Here is an 18,049-nt window from a genome sequence, read left to right as displayed (position 1 = left end):
CACCCCTTTCAACGGCATATGACCGTGCCCGAGTACTTGGTTACTTCAGCATTACCTTCCAGTTATATATACTCGAAATTATTTTAGTTGCTGTTAGCCGCAGGTTGTCATAACCAGTGGATATAGCCGCCGTTTGACCCTACCGTTTTCTACTTGTACATGCTGACTCCATGTGCCACTACGTCTCATCAGAGTTGGGTGAAAAGGTTTATGAATATATTTTTAGCGTTTAACATAACAAAAAACTTACATTAATTCTAAAATTTTATAAATAGCTTTGTGGCCCACCTCAAACGCTTCTGTGGCCCACCCCTGCGCTAGAACATGGCTTCTGCGATCCGTAATATTGGCTTGATTATGAAGCATTCCGGTGAAAAACAAATGTTTGAATCTCGCCCACGACTCAAGTCGCGTTCAACGCCCATTGCCTAATCCAACTGGAAGAAATCATATCACCTTCGGCCATCGCTATTGTATCATCAAGTCGCTCGTGGGCAACCCAACTGTATTTCGCATCACGTTATCAAAAGAGGAGTTCTGACACAACAAATCCATACAATCAACACAGCCCACCGCCTTATTACAAAACAGCCCGCTGCTGGAGCGGGCGAGAAACATTGATCTATCACTATTACACAGCAGTTTATTGATAAAATCGAGACATCTACCCAAACATAAAATCATCTGATTATTTCGACATTGGAAGGACAGCGCTATTTCGCAAGCTGCTGCTGCACGTGTTGCAGGAACTCCTGATAGGACATCGAAGATTCTGTCTTGTCCAGTCGCAAGTGGCCCATGAAGATGTGATGCTCGCGAGAGTCGGACCTGCGGTGGTTAAAAATATCACAGAATGTATTCAACATTGTAACTGAGTCACATAATCCTTTAAGCAGAGGTGGTCAATGAGGGCTGTTCAATAATAGATTTTTTCGAATCTTACCGGCTACTTGATATAATTGTTAGGTTACCTAAAACATGCTGCACACATATTTCGGCTCAATTCCAACCAGTGGAAAGTTATTTATTGGGAGTGCAAAATTTTGGATTCGAAAAAAAAAGTATTCACGGTGGCAAATTCTTCAACCCACCGTAAATACTAGGATTTAAAATCCTAAATTTTGAACATCAATAACTTTGCTTCTACTGGTTGGAATGGAGCCAAATTTTCCGTTCATTGTTTTTCAGACAACCTGACAATTTCATGCGGTCACCAGTAAAATTCGAAAACAATTTACATTTATTATTTTCAAATGAATCCACAGTTCTTTACTACAATAACTTCGCTTCCACTGGTTGGAATTGCGCCAAAATGGGCATGCTGCTTTTTTTTAGGTAACCTACCAATCGAGTAGCCAGTAAAATTTGATACAAAAGATCTGAATTGCATTCGTCGATCATTTAAGGGTGTGTTGTTCACAAAAACTCATTTTGAATTATGGATAACTAATATTGGGGTCACAGTCACATACAGCACGAGTATCGTGACGTGCAATAAAGCTTTCGTAGAATTCTACAGGTTACAGGTTCACAAGAAGTTTTAAATGGCAGTAAATGGCGATGTCAAAGTTCTGTCAGACATCCCAGGAATATTGGGTGCACTCAAATAACCAAGTAGCGAGGCGTCTTAACATGTACCAATAGCAGTCCCTACTACTTCATAGGAGGGAGCATTTGCAAGGGTTGGATTGTAGAATCTTAGGTTGTGGGAATGAAGACTCAGAAAAAATCAGACGTGGCTAACGAATCAAAATGGTTTGGAACCACTGTCCTATAGCAACTTATTTAATGTGCAACGAGACAGATTTTTGTTTTTGTTACTAATGGCATTAACCCACATGCTACTGTGTTGCATTCTCTGCCCGATTCTACCTCTGGGCTGAATACTCAACACCCAACAGCCTAACAGTAAAGATTAAAGGGTGCAAGAAAACCATAAACAGTGATGTGACTCGTGTTCCTTCACTATATAGCCATTGGCCACAGTCCTTTCAGGATAGCCACTGATTCAGTCAACCATCATGGCTCACCTGATAACCTGCAAAGCGGCATGATAAGGCCTCTGATCCCGCAACCAACCCAAGAACGTGTTGAAATCGTCAGACATCGAGTTCTCCAAGTCAGGTAAAGCATACTGAAAGGAAAATTTTTCCCGATTAAATGCAATCGACGCAGACTTTGATTGTCACCAGAGGCCGTCAGTAGGGTTGTTCCAAAATAACTTTTTTTACTTTTTTACCGGATTCCAAGGATTCACTGATTGAATTGTTGAATTACCTAAAAAAACGCTGAACATCAAATATGACCCGATTCCAACTGGTAGATTTGAACGGGCCGGAGTAAAAAAATTGAGAAAAATTTTCAAATCTTACTGTCAAACCATGAAATTATTAAGTTGTCTAAAAGATGATGCTTAACAATTTCTGCGCACTTTCAACCGGTCGAAGCAAAGATGTTGTTCTTGAAAATTTTGGATTCGCAAAAATAGCCTGGACAGTGGGGTAGGCTAATCCCAGAATGATTAATGAAAAATTCAAACAACTTCGCTTCTACAGGTTGGAATTGCGGCGTATTTGTTTTACATCGTTTTTGAAGAGCTTCTTGGAGGTACAGAACTTCAATATACAATTGAATAGTACATTCATATTGAAATGAACCCGAATATTTTCGGCTGACACTCGTCAGGGGTAATCGTCAGCAACTAGTAGAGAATTGGAACGAACATTGTATATCAATATATTGTATACATTATATACATTGCGTATCATTGTATATAGATCGTTTTTGTAGACAACTCAACAAGTTCATGGGGTAGACCGTAAAGTTGAAGTTTTTCCGAATATTTTTTATAATTAATTCAAAATTTTCCAACACTCGTGCGTTCACATTCTCTACTAGTTGCTGACAGTTATCCCTGACAGCTAGAATCGAGCCAAATTTGGCGTGAAGGTTTTTTAGGGAACTTGACAATTTTATCAGTGAATGCCCGGAAACCAGAAAAAAGAGTTATTTCTGAACAACCCTACTGACCACTTGCATAGTCTCGAGCACTTTTCAGGTATTCATTTCCTACTTCTACTTAGTAGCGGTTCCGACGACCTCTGCGTAAAGACACCCAACAAGAACCTCACCATAGGCTGTTCGATGTTGCTGAACTGCTTCACGCCGAGCACATTCTCGATGAAGTCCCTGCTCGAGTACGGAGACACGTACAAGTAGAAGTGGAATCCCGTGTCCAGCAGAAACACGCCGGACCGGCCCAGGGACTCGGCAGAGAGAGGAAGTTGTTGCGGTTGCGGTACTACGGATCCCTCGAAATCGGCAGAGCCCTGGAAATTGACCAGATAAATAACTCGAGGCAAAAAGCAGACAGCTATCTGCGACGAGCAGCAAGTCGCTACCTTCGAGTCGCAAGTTACTTGGCTTACAGTTCGATGCACCGATAACAGACAATAGAAACAAAATCAAGATCGTGGCAGCTTCCACACCTTATTCAACGTCCATTTTGAAAGCATTAATTTTATCTAGGCCCACTACTTTGTAAGTGTATAGTCAAAGTGATTCAGCATCTAGAACGATGACTCTAGGCTTCGGAAATTCTATGACAAAAATGTTTCGCCGCTTTTATAAAAATCGAACCAAAAACTTGAAACGTGCTTCTTCAAACGTATGATTTTTTGCAGGTGCATCGCTAGCAATGACAGGTGACAAGAATTTGAAGGTGTGAAAGTTCTTATACTCCACATCTTGACTGTGCTCGATAGCGGCTTAGTCTCGTTCAGTTCATATATGTTGACGTATGGGTCAGCCAAAATGCTCCAAAGTATACATCCTATCGCCATCGCTTTGTAAGCCAATGCAAACAATAAGTCCCTAGTTAGTCGTTATTAACACTATTGGGCACTTTACGATACCATGAAGCAGACGAAATCAGTGACACAGAAACCGTCCGAGCCATTTCAAACACACAGTACTCACTTGTTCCGCCAAGTTATCGACACGATACAAATTGGGATGGACGGCCTGCAACACGTAACCGGCTGGTTGCATTTTGAACTCGACCAGCGCGAAGACCCGATCGTCGAGACGTGTCGACACCCCGCTCCTGAACGCCGGCTGAAGAAAAACAGAAGTGATAAAAAAATATTTTTGCTCCCGCTTCTCGAATACAGGATACAAATCTGACACTTGAGCATGAGACGTTATTGAAAACAAGCTATCGAGCACGTGACTTTATAACCCTAGCCCCGAAATTAACCGAATCCTAACTTTCACCCACAAGGTCAAGTGTAAAACTACTACCAGACCGTCCAGACTTGGACAACCGGAAAATGTTGAGCATTTCTAAATTAGATTAGAATTAGAATTATAGCTGTGTAGTTTTTTCAAAATTGAACTGCAATTAGAATTATAGCTACACAATTTTTTTCATAAGCATGACATAGCAAATGTCTGTACACTGTACTGGAAACTTGGCTCGTTTCGCAATATACAGTTATCCTGAAGTCATTTCAAGAAAACCAGAAAATAGATTAGAATTAAAATGAGCATGGAAACGTTTCACACATTAGAGAAGATTTAAACTGTCGGGTGCTGTCGGATGGTTACGTACGTGTTTTAGTAAGAAACTGATTGCGAGAGGGTAAGATTTCATGCACGGAGGTACGAGTATTGCACTATTCCCCTGGCCGGCGCCGCAGCATTCCTTGTAAGACTTCAAGGCGTCGACGACGGCGTTCAGCAGCGCGTCTTTGGCATCAGACAGCGAAGACGTCAGGCTCCTGTCGACAGCTGAAACGGAAGAACGTTGATAGAATCTTCAAACGCGAATTGCAATTGATGTGCCGAGATATTTGAATTAACTATGTTCTCGTATGTTATATACCAAGTCTGTTGTACCAAGTTATATAACTACCACAGTTACATCAAGTTGTGAAACAAACAGTGTAGGAAACATTGGCGATACTATGGTATTTTACGGTACTATAGATTTGTTATTGTGTGCTTCAAAAGTCTGATATTCAGTAGCCATTTTCCTACATGAGTAGTCTTGTTATACCACATAAGCTAAGATCAACAGGATGTCTACAATAGGATTACATTCAAGAGTATCAGAGTACAAAGGTCCACCGATTTACATTGACATCAAGTCAGTTATCTGTGTCCTTTACTACACAACTACCTAATATCATAAAAACAAAACAAAATTAACACCGCCCTGTTGAAGTAATTTTCAGTCTAGCGTTAGAGACACACAGGACTCGAGTAAGAGGCTCAATACTTAGTCCTGGCATAAAGCGATCGTTATATTTTCCGATAAACCGGGTTAAAATTTTAAAACTCACAACTGTCATTTACCTGACATGTCAAAAATTAGTACTAAGGTCGCGTAACCTATATGCGAAGGTTACGCACCAAAAAATAGGACGTTGTATATTTTTGTCCTTGATGTTTTTGCGGCATATACCCGACTCATTATACGACATGCACACAATTTGTGCATATGCATACCATGAGTTCATAACGTACATATGCCACTGGACAAGGAAAGAACAGATATAGCCTTGTAATGCTTTTTAAGTCTTGCACCACCCCTTCATGCTATCCTGAGCGCCACGCAAGTAAGTCATGGATACCAGTGTTACTAATCAGGTCTTTGGTCTGACCCGGCCGGGAATTGAGCCCACAACCTACCGATCAAGATGCAGGACGCTCCACCATTAGGCCGTATTTTCAGTAAAAATGCAGAAGCAAACGCTTACCCATTTTTGCCAGCAGAGTGACGACTGCGTCGGAATCGACCGCGTTAAACACATCGATAGCAGACTTGACGACAGGAAACTTCATCGTGTGGACCCGAATCCTCCGTTCACCCTGTTTAAACAAAAACGTCCACAGTTACCATACAGAGCTAGTGAGTAATGATGTCCTTCTACTTTTTTGGAGTACCCAAGTAGGTTTATAATACATAAGGAATTTGCCACCGTCAATATTATTTTTCCAAATCCCAATAACTTCGCTTCTACTCGCTGGAATTGAGCCAAATTTGTCGTGCATCGTTTTTTTCAGACAACCTAATATTTTTATGGGGTAGTCAATAACATTTCCTACTATAATAACTTCACTTGGATTAGTTGGAATTAGGTCAAAATTGGTGTGCGGTGTTTTTTTCAGCTAACCTAACAATTTTATCAAGTAGCAAGTCAAGTTTTAAAAAATAATCATTTTAGAGCAGCCCCGTTGCCCACCTCCGAATGGCAAGATACTTACTTTACTCGACGTGTAAAGTAGAGCGGCTTGTATCGAGACAGAAGACAGACTGGACAGATCGTCTTCAATACTGATGTTGATGCCAAAGCCTGCGTCCGGGTTTACATTCGCAAGGGCCAGTAAATCGGTCGAACGGACAAAGAAGTTGCCATGGAAAGTGTTGATGGCCAATCCTGTCATGCAAAGAACGGACGTCATAGAAAATCTCATTGTCATCGAAAATTAGACTTCGGGCATTGAGATATGAAAGTTGTCAGCTAATTTAGCAGCCCCCGATCATAATCCTAACCTACCTTTACGCGAATACCGAACCCTAACTGTAACCTAACTCTAGACCAGTGGTTCCCAACCAGTGGGGTATTCAGGGGTTTCTGGTGGAGAACAAACGCAAAATAAACAAAGTGTATAGATATGTACGGAGGCATAGCACCACACTTAGACGATCATCAGTTCACTCACTCTGGACTGTATGTTTCGCTAATTTTATGGTGTCTTGTTCACAAAACCTCATTTTGAATTCTGGACAACCATCATTGGGGTTACAAACGTGCGCAGCCTGAGCTTTCGCTAAGTTTTCTGGGTTACCGATACACAAGAAGTTTCATGTTGCTGTATAAGGCTACTTTTTACGTCTACTGTCATACGTTCCGGGAACATTGGGTGCACTCAAATCAGTGGTTCCCAACTGGTGGGGAATTCAATGGTTTCTGGTGGGGAATAGACGCATTTGTTAAACATTGTATACAGGATAGTCTACATATTTACAGAGACACATGCGCGATCACCGCTACCAGTTAACTGCTCTGCTATGTATGTATTGAAAATAATAAATCGAAATTGTCCTCAGAGGACGCCCAAATGTCCTCTTTTTTGGTAATTTGTCCTCATTATCTCTAAATACCACGAAAAATACGACCCTCACGCAGCGAACGTCCTAGTTTCATAAGCTGAGTAAAGTAATGACCCTTTTTTCGGTTGAAATTTTTTCTTGAATCACGAGTTTTTTTGAAGTGTCCTCTTTTTAGGATCTCAAAATAAGTTGACCCTATTTTAATGGGAATATAGGAGTTTTGGGTAGTGGGGAATGAAGACTCGGAATGAATCTGAAGTGGGGAATCAAGACAAAAAGGTTGGGAACCAACGACTCAAATAAACAAATAGTTAATACGTAATGTTTCTTCAGAAAAATTGTGAGCAACTGCGACAATCATTGGTTTTCTTTACACGTGTCGTCACTAGCAATCCTGGGGCGTCTGAAGTAGCACCAATAGAAAGTCCTTACGAAATTTCAATCAAACGAGCCTTTTTACGGGTTCGATAAAGGGATTTTAGGTTGTGGGGGATGAAGAAATAAAAGGCTAGGAACCTCTGCTCTAAACTATAAACTGAATACATACCGAGTGCCCTATAGCACAATTCACGCTCACATTCAGTGAAACATTCATTTTCTAATTGATTAATAAAATATTGATGCATCACTTTCATAATAATAGCAGTCCTTACATTACTAATGCCAAATTCACCACCAAGTGCTGTATACCATAATTAATGCTTGAATATATTACCTACAGAATTAATGCAGTGCTTTCACAATAAAAACAGAAATTACATAGGCTATGTATTGCCAAATTCAACAAGAGCCGGATTCAATGGTATCCCCGTTCAACATACCTTTGGTGCACCGCACTCTCATGACCGATTCCAGCCCGATTTTCCGTGACAAATATCTGTCGAGATCCGCTTCCAGTCTTTCCACTTGCACGGGATTGTGAACCGTGTGTAGATGCGGGTAATAGTGGAGGTCGCCGGCAGAAAACCGTGAAGCACAAGCTGCATGAATCATGTAAAAAATGCGTCAAAAATTTAACCACTCTTGCCAGTACTGAACGAGCTCAACAGAGAAAAGTCAAAAAAACTGGCAACACTACAAAAGTGCACTCGTCAATCAACACCGTTTCAATGGAGAGGTAGAAGCTTAAAATCACTAGCCAAAGCGAATCATCAGCATGATGTAATTGATACCTGACCATTGGCTATAACAAACCCATGAAAAATTAATTATTATCCAATCCAATACTCCTTGTTAACTCACTTCGGCCACAGGTCTGAAAGGTATATTCACCCGCAATTTGATGTTATTGACAAATTACAAGTTTCGACCATGAGTCACTGTAAAAGTAATTTTCCTTGTCACGTCATAGCAACACTACGTAAGAGATCGCTGTGACGGTTCCTGCGCATGTTAGCATGCAGGGGCTAGGGTTTGATTTGAGGTTCTAAAGCAGGGCCGGCCAACCCGTGGCCCGCGAGAAGGTTTTGAGTGGGCCGCGAGGTAATTTCCGAGGCTAATACAAAATGGATTGCACAGATTGTGAACTTGCAAGGCCAATCAAAAATTTGATTAGTCTTGCCGCAACACTTGGGATGTGATGACAAAAATATCAGTTCCGACGCATTGGCAGATCCATGAGCCAGTCACATTTTGGTAGATCTTCGTACACTACAATAAAGCAGAATAATTTGCGATAGATTTATCAAAAGTAAAAATTTTCTTCACGTTTCGCGCAACATGTTGTCACTCTCTTTCTTGCTCTAAATATCTTTACCCCTTTGTGAAAATGAAAGAACTCCTAATGTATCAGATTGAGTCAATTTATATTCGCGATTATGAGACAAAGTGTCGTTGAACATATACGACCTTGCGTATGCGCTAGCAGAAAGACCGTCGACGATGAAACCTATATAGGCACAAAATGATTGATGCATGTTGGTCGAAGCTTTCGATATCGATATGTCCAGGCGACGAATAGTGCAGTCCTTGCAAACTGCGCCCAGCGATATACAGCAGGCCCGCAATATAGCCAAGTGACAATATAATTGACCTATGAACTAGTGGCTAGTGGCCCGCGTAATAGTTCGTCAATTGAATGTGGCCCTTTGGCCAAAAAGGTTGGCCAGCCCTGTTCTAAAGTCACAAACTCTAAATCAGTGATTCCCGAACGGTGCTCTTAGAGCCGCACGAGGCTCCAAACATGCAGGGTTACGACAAAAGAGTCAACGGCCTCACTGCTCACTTACAAACAGAAAAATACAGCTCTATTACATAAACAACGAAATCCTTTAAAAAGACCAGCTCGACAGTACTCACACAATGTCGCGATGTCGATATATTGAGCGTTGAGGAAGAAAAAATCGGCCGCAATCTGTTTGCCCGAGAATTCCAGCGCCATTTTCTTGTAGAAGTCGGTAGATGGATTGAGCGAAGCTTTCGTGGCGGCACCCGCCCTTGCGTTCGGATTCTCCCTCGAAGTTAAGGCACCGGGTCCCGCGTTGGGGAGGGTTTGTTGGAATACTGTGATGCGACCGCCGTATGACGACTGTAAGAAAAGGTTGATTTGTCACATTATGTGACGACTTCACCAAACCGCATATTCACGTTCAATTGCAATTTACGACCATTTTATTTGAAGAGACTCTTCAACCTCGATATACAATTGAATGATATATTCCCATTGAAATGAATGAGAATATATGGGCTTTTTTAAGTAGCCTACAGAACTTCAATACAGCAACAAAAATATATATTCATATTGCCAAATTTATTTTGCTCAAAACTTTTTGACAGACTTCCATTAGGAACAAACATCAATTAAACGATAAAAAAAATACAAAATGGAGAAAATATTCCCTAAATGCTTAATTCGGAACATGACAATACGAACATACTGGGTGTTGCCATCATAATATTGTTATTCAATGGTCAAGAAAAGCAGGTGGGCCAATACATCAATGTCTGGCTATATTTCTGTATTTGCAAGCATTATTTTGAGTGCTCCGCCACCCACTTCCAATACCGACTTGGGCATCCTACTTTTTTTGAGAGTCATTCACAGCAGAACAATTGAAGTCGTGTACCGAGTCGGGGCGCAAAGAAACCATTTCATGGATGACCAAAGCAAATAACACTATAGCAAAACCCGTAAATTACATTGCTATGCTCATGTTTGTTCATCTACCACCCACATTAGACACACATGCCAAAGCAAGTGGCGTATTCGTAGAGCCAAAGTCTTTGCATGTGACAAGCGATAGAGCATGACGTAGCCCATTCTTATGACACACTATAGAGTGAGGGTGTGTATGAGTGTAACCTAGAAGCGTCAACATTGTCAACAATCTACGATCAATCCATCCGTATCGGCAACTGGCTACGAACAAATCAAATCAAATCAACAACCTTCTGATGTACATACACGTAGGTGATTTTCACTGGTATGAATAAAATGAATCTATCTTTCATTCATGCAAATTCGTGCACAAAATTTGTAAAAACGTAAAAATCCAGACACACACCATGAGTTTCGAAGCGGCCTGCAGAGCCGCACCGAGGCAGCTCTTCGTTTCTGCCTCCCCTTTTATAACTGTGTTCGTCACGGCGTGCATGCCCGGTAGTTCTTCCAGCAATTGCCGCACGAGTCCCTCGTTCTCGTTCAGATTGACCAATAGCGAGTCCGGTATTGGCAAGAAGACGTCTGCAATTAGCAAGCGATACAATCAAGAAGCCAGCTCTTGTAGGAACTTCGGTTGCAAATATCAAATTCCGTTTCAGCTGACAGCCGAAGCGTAAACTCGTACTCCACACCATAAGCTCGCCATTGCGTTCAGTCAAACTTGTCTCATCATACCATCAGAGGTCGTCCCAAAAGTAGAGCCCGACCGATATTGGATTTTTGGGACGATACCGATATCTAACACTTTCACCGATAACACCGATATATTCAGTGAAATCTACCTCCAAAGGTGCATTTTCAAAACTTCAGAGTATTTATTTCAACAGCTTTACAGCCATTGTCATAATCGAACACGAAATAAAATAAAAAGACTGCAACTGGTGTAACAGTGTAAGCTATATGAAATACGTCAATAATCCCAGTCTAGCGTTCAAGGATTATGGATTTTTGACTTCCTACCACCATGTTGTGACGTCACGAAAATTACCGATATTTTTTCACCTCCAATGGCCGATACCGATAATTCTTTTAAAGTGTGATACGGTATCGACTCGATATTATCGGCGAACAGATAATCGGTCGGGCTCTACTGAAAAGTAGGTGGGATTACTACAAAGATACCATCACTAGGATTAGACAAAACGATTCGAGTATGCGAATCTGCATCCTGCGTTAATTCTAATGATTGGAGTCTAGAAATGAGTTATTGAATTTTCGAGAACGGACTGAAATTATGCACTCCTTCAAAATAAGAGTTGACTGATAAATCACAGTTTCCATGAATCTTTTACTGTGGAAGTCTTGAAACCGTGATTGGTCATATCACAACGAACGATATAGGTATATACCGTAGTAAAAACTGCGCATTGTGAAAAGACCTTGGCATTATATTCTTTGTGGTGTCATAATGAGCTTGAAACTTGCTCCTCAATTCAGAACCAAATCACTAAGGCACTCGATTTTCCCCTCCCTATAAGTACTTACTAACTGCTTATCAAGCACTGTTGCAAATTGCAATGACTTAGTTTTGGTCGCAAAAATATCATACTAGCACATCCTTGAACTTTCCAGATTATCCACGCTGTTATGACTTCATGACGGGCAATACTTGAATACTCAATTCAACGCCTAATATTTGATCCAATATCTTTTTGCAACTTTTGCAACTTTTTTTTACAGCTTCCGGCAGCTTCCTAAATACTCGTAAGATATGTAGAATGCTGTTTCAAGCTGTTTGAAGGAATCTTATAGTGCAACTTTTGTCCATTTTTTTCATGCAACTTTTTGCACCATTTTTCAACTTTTTCGATTTTTCATGAAAGTATTTTCGATTTTGGTGAAATACACGGCCAAATACACCGTAAATCACCACCGAAGTAACGCTTTTACTGGTATTTCGGGAGCTGAGCCGGAAAATTGACCTTTTTTTAGTCAACCGAGCAAAATGTGGTCAAAATGCAACTTTCCACGGATTTAACTGCAACAAAAACTTGCCCTACTTATCACTTAACCTCAGGTTCTCGATTTTCACAGCCCTAACTCCGAAGAAGTACCTCTGGCCTTCATATTATCTGACAAGATACGGTTTAATGCAATTGATATTTAGTACCGGTAGGCTATATCTAACGACACAGGCTCGTTGGCTTCAGCCGGTTCGCACCAGTTCCATAGAACAGTTACACGCCATGTTTCTTTCACTGATTGTTTTGTAACGGAAATCGCTGAAAAACTACACTTTTATGATGGAACCGGCTGAATTATTTGCCTAATGTTCATGTATGGAAAAGTCATGCTGTGAATTACCATCGAGATCCGATACAACCAACATAGCCGGCTGCGCCGCGCCTTCCGTCAGCCTGTAGAAGTGGAGATACCCGTCGTACGTGATGAAGCCGATTTTGGTCCGTTTATCCCCGGGCAGATGGTCGATGTGTTTGAGAAGTCTCTGAATACAGAAATAAAAGTGCACTTGACCTTGACAAGAGAGCTAAGCGTAGATGAACGTCTGTGTACCTCACAAACAACTTCCAGGTAACCGGTTTCGAGAGCGGCGTGTGACACGTCGAACAAAAACATGTAGACGGCAGGCTGAGGCGGACGTACCATGTACTCTTGAGGAGCTAAACGAACACAAAGCAAGTATTGACGGTGTCTTCTACATGGAAGCAGTGTTGAACGCCTAGAAAATTTTCAACTTTTCCAAATTTGATCAGAATTAGAATTACTGAATTCAAAAAACATTGGAAATTGAACTCAATTACGAATTAGAGAGACTTGCAACAAACGTCAAGTTCAGTTCATATCAAATCAGAGTCCATTTCTAATAAAAATGAGAATATCTAATGTAGGCTATTTACACCCATTTGGCTTGCCTCGCACTATAGCCTACAGTTCACCTGCAGCATTTTCAGAAAAAACAGTAATTAGATTAGAATTACGGAATTCGGAAAAATTTTATAAATGGAAATAAATTGGAAAGAAATGTAACAAAAAAAATCAAGTTCAGTTCACATCAATTCACAGTTCCTTTTATCAAGGATGAAAATGGCAAATGTGGGTAGAGGGTGTAGCGTAAATCTTATTTTTTCCGCATGCAGGCCTACAGTTCTCCTGTTGCATTTTTAGGAAAACCAGAAGTTAGATTACAATTAAAATGAGTGCATAGAAACATTCCACCGATTAGGTTAGAATTAGATCACCGTCATTTCACCCTAATTAGTCTAATTCAGGGATTCTGCAAATCTACTGGAGTGAGTAGATACAATCTACTCGATTACCATGAATCAGGATACGACTGAGGCTACTGTTGACCTATAGTCTTTAGAGGGGGAGAACGATAAAGATATATTGAGTTTGATAAGGGGGCTATGAGCCAAAGAAGTTCGGAAACCACTGGTGTAACTAGACAAGTAGAATATCTGGCTGCAAGTGTGCAAGGAAGCAACGCGACGAACCTACGAACTCGATCGTCGAATTCGTGCATTCGGGCCTGGTGTGAGGTTCACCGTACGACCTCGTCAGCGGGTGATGCAGAAATTCTTCCGTTACGTCGTTCACGACGAAACACAAGTTACACTGCCACCTTCGAACGTCCAGGAAATCGACAAACGGATTGATGTACGCCCGGCATCGCTTGCAACGGACGATAGTACCTGTGAATAGAAGATCAACGATAAACTATGCAAGTAGGGCTGTTCAAAAATAACTTTTTTCTTGAAATTTCACTTGCCACTCCAGAAAATTGTTGGGTTAGTTAAAACAACACGACACACCAATTTTGGCTCAATTCCAACCAGCGGAAGCGAAGTCCTTGTATTAGAAAGTTCTGGATGTATTCAAGACTAATGACGGTACGAACAGGTGCAATCTTTGAAAATGCATCAAGCTACCGTGATACTGCGGCTATTTCATGCAGTTCTGGCAATACCAATCATAAAAGACATGCAAACTTTTCCCAAAACCACCTTCTACTTTTCAAATCCTAAAGCGCTAAAGATATATCGTACAAAAGTGTAGGGTACTCGTACTTGTGATGTAAAAGTGGAACTACCCTAACAACATGACCACTCCAGCAAGTATTTCAATCACGCGAATCCTCATTGACTATTCCGAAAAAGTGTACAAGCACTTCGTCACTGACCACCACTGGCATGAATTGCCAGTGTCAGCAATTACATAACACGACGACAGCAACAGTAAACTAGCCCGCCCAAAGCATCGGGTCGTCGAGCAACACCTAACTAGATCTTGGTTGAATCAAGAATTGTGAAAGGTACATAACCGCATTTATTTCAACTCATTGAGTATCAGCCAATCTTGTGCGACCTACAGAACAACAAGCGAAAAAATGTGCAATTTGATATATTTCATGGCATGATTAGTTGGCCAATTTTAGACGAACTTTCCTTTTTGTGCACAGATCATGCTGATGTAGGGTAAAACTTTACTGATTTTGATATCGAGCCCAGTTAGGTCGGATTGCAGAAGTGCAGACATTTATTATAATTATTATATTTAATAGGGTCGATAGGTCGGATTGCAGAAGTGCAGACATTTATTATAATTATTATATTTAATAGGAAGTTCATGATAAAGATTGTCTACTCCCCTTAAACTCACAGGTGCCTAAGTATATATCAAAATACCGTTCACAAAGTTGAAAAGACACTGAAATATCGCAATATGCGGTCAACCAAAAAGAAATATAAATGTCGCTCAAAATATAGCAAACATAAGCTGAGAAGATAGTACACCACACATTCGAGAACAAGGGATTGACTCGCCCCATATTTGACCACATGATCCCCAAGACAATGACTGAACATTAACAAGAATAGGGTTGAAAAAAATGGTCCAAGCATGGCCAAATATTTCCACTCATAAAAACACCACAGCCTATGCCCTCTAAATGAACAGTTCCAACAACCAAGGTCAAGGATGTGCAGAGAGGGTTTCCTGCCACTTAACCGCAGGTACTTGGGTAGAGTAACATGTCACCCGATGACAAGAAAGACCCTTAACCATCCATGGGTACAGTGGGCTCTCCGACATAGCGACTTGTTACGCATGTGATCACGATGAAGCTCATCACTTTTATCTGAAACTTATTACTTACTCAATCCCAGTTCCTCAAAGGAGTCATTCCTCAAATTATTTTGAGGGAGCTATTCTCTGTCTGACAAGAATTTGGCAACATACAATTAATCATTATTTACGGCCAAATGTATGAATTATTGTCACAGAAAACAGAGACAGGCAATCCAATTCCGAAATGCTACAATACTAATTAGTATCGACAGCCGGACTCACCTGCTTGTATTACAGGAAGCGACGTTAAATCTTTGAATGGATGAATGATTAAACCGAGAGGAAGCTTGACTTTGTTCAATAATCCCTGCGTGTTGGGGATACCATTCAGCGTACATCGGAATACTCTGAAAAAGTAAATGACAATAGACAATACAGGTCGGCTTATTCGTGAGACTACAGACAAATGCATACTCGGGCGAACAATTCTTTTGCTTCGGTGGGACTAGAGATTGATTCGTTTCTGGAAATGTCAACGGTTCCAACGTATGTTCCTTTTTCAGAATATGAATTTTTTCCTGTTTTGAAAAATATGTATGAATAAAAAACGGATTTTGAATGACACATCTGCACTCAGAGCACATATAGATTTACCATTCGTCACACTAGGCCTGACGCCTGGTGCTGAGTCAAAAGTAAATAATTGTAAAAAATAAATAGCCTAAACGAATACGCAGTTGCAACTACCTTTACAGGCAGATACAATGCAAAAAAGCAACAAGATTCAAGCAACTTTTCAACACAATATAATGACAGCAAAATCAGATAGCCAAACTGGACCAGCTATGCAAAAACAAAGTAATGACATAGGCACAGTCAGTGTACAGCAAAGCAATTGTCATTACTATCAGTTTCCAAGTCAGGTCTACAAGAAATATGAAATCAATAAATTCTGTAGGCCTAAAATTATTGCCAAAGAATATCTTTATGTAGGCCAAGCCAAAATATAGGCCTAACAAGTAACGTGTTACCTCAAAAACCGAAGTCAATGACAAGCAAGAAAGGTGCCTATCTGACTGACTGCAATATCGGATTACATCCATTTATGGTCTCGTAAAGTCTGTTATTTATTGATCAAATGTCCGAAGAAGCTTAATTCGCTATCTAAAGATGCAAATAATACCCAGTTACTCAGATTTTACAGGCTGCTCACACCATTATACAGCAACAAGTATTTACAATTTGATTTGAAGATTAGTGTCACCGCAACGGATGACTACTTTCATATCCTGGGTTGCAGAACAACCGGTTTCTCAAGAACATAACATAGCGTATAGTAATTAGGATATCTCTGGAGAATTTCCCACCTGAGTTAAATCAATAGGCCTGTTCTTATTGACAAAAGAGCCGGGACCACTGGATTGAAGCGGAGGCCAAGAGTTGTAATTTGGAGAAGAGGCAGGCACTGAAAATTTATGAAAAATTTTAACACAATACATAACCCAACTTCAGTGAATATAATAATATTGTAACATACTTGGAGGCTGTTGCCACGCTCCTGCAGGCTGATTCAGATTAGGATTTTGAAGATAATTCGACGATGGGGGTTGATTGAGACCCATTTGGGATTGGCCACCGACACCAGGTGGAGGAGGGTAGCTTTGCAATGGAGGCCCGTTTACACGGGACGCTGGTGACGCGTTGTTTTGGGTACCAGATATAGGTGGAGGATAATTTGCAGACAAAGGTTGGCTCGGGTTATGTCCCGGACTCGAGTTTTGTGAATAATTTCCTACAGCATGGGGCCGGCTGACATTATATCCTGTATTTCCCGGGGTTGAGCCCAACGTCTGCGCTGTAGGTGGATAATTAGTCATGGGAGGACGAATAGCACTCTGCGGTGAGCTCATGGGACCTGGAGGTGGGCCAGGACGAGCTTGGTTCTGAGGATACATGCCAGGTACATTGTTATAAGAATTGGGCGTTGGTTTGCTCGATTGCGGTGAGTATCCTGGTGGAGTCGATTGATAATTATGGGTAAATGTTGATTGAGGAGGACCAGGAGGGACACCTGAATTCGGCACAACTGATGAACTACTGTTTGAACTCATGCTAGGATGAGTGGGAAGTCTCTGTGACATTCCGTGGATATTGGGAGGTGGGGGTATTCCTGGGCTTGACGAGTGCACGTTGGCATGATGATGAACAGTTGGCGGAACCCCATAATGTTGAGTGTTAGCAGCGGGATATCCAGCAGCAGGCGGTCTGTGCATCTGCTGCATCGTAGGTGGCTGTTGCAGCCCTTGGGGCGGCATCGAGCCCGGACCAGTGTGCCCTGTGATTCAAAACATATTGTATTGATACCGATGCACGCGTACTTTGCAATCGATTTATTTCTTACTTTGTTGCATGGGATGTCCAAGCCTATTCGGCTCTACTGGCGGCGGATAATGAGCCATGCCTCCGAAATGCAATATTTATATACAGTATATACAATTCTGTTCTATATAATTTAGTTCAATATCTGCAAGCAAAAGATTGATCAGGTTTCGAGTTTGAACACAAAACATATGAAGGAACGGAAATTTGCACAATTTCGAAAAAGGATTACCAGCAATGTTCCCTCTAAGCTGCGCACGTGCGCAAATGCGCAGTGCTGACACGGTCTATGGGCACAGAAAATTCAAGTTGCGCACAAAAAATCCGAAGTGATGACCTCTTTTTTAGTCGTTACGCACTGT

At 41.1% G+C, this 18,049-nt stretch overlaps 1 protein-coding gene across 1 annotated transcript; it reads right to left on the bottom strand.

Annotated features, from left to right (window-relative positions):
• Positions 1-469: 469 nt before the first annotated feature.
• LOC145458354 (protein transport protein Sec24B-like) lies at positions 470-17,838 on the bottom strand. The gene is made up of 18 exons (XM_080336702.1): positions 17,710-17,838; positions 16,846-17,643; positions 16,676-16,773; positions 15,783-15,886; positions 15,591-15,715; positions 13,736-13,933; positions 12,795-12,901; positions 12,585-12,726; positions 10,624-10,802; positions 9,419-9,647; positions 7,942-8,100; positions 6,271-6,443; positions 5,763-5,874; positions 4,613-4,791; positions 3,979-4,116; positions 3,132-3,329; positions 2,031-2,134; positions 470-828 (listed from the first exon to the last, which is right to left on the bottom strand). Exons 1-18 carry the CDS (start codon positions 17,765-17,767, stop codon positions 714-716), a joined length of 3,216 nt encoding a protein of 1,071 aa, XP_080192828.1. The 5' UTR covers positions 17,768-17,838; the 3' UTR covers positions 470-713.
• Positions 17,839-18,049: the final 211 nt, after the last annotated feature.

The sequence above is a fragment of the Botryllus schlosseri genome, chromosome 16 (assembly GCF_051294905.1).
Source record: "Botryllus schlosseri isolate E-star chromosome 16, Bs_hap1, whole genome shotgun sequence".
Lineage (NCBI taxonomy): Eukaryota > Metazoa > Chordata > Ascidiacea > Stolidobranchia > Styelidae > Botryllus > Botryllus schlosseri.
The sequence above is the reverse complement of the archived record's forward strand: the minus strand, read 5'-3'. Positions and strand labels throughout refer to the sequence as shown.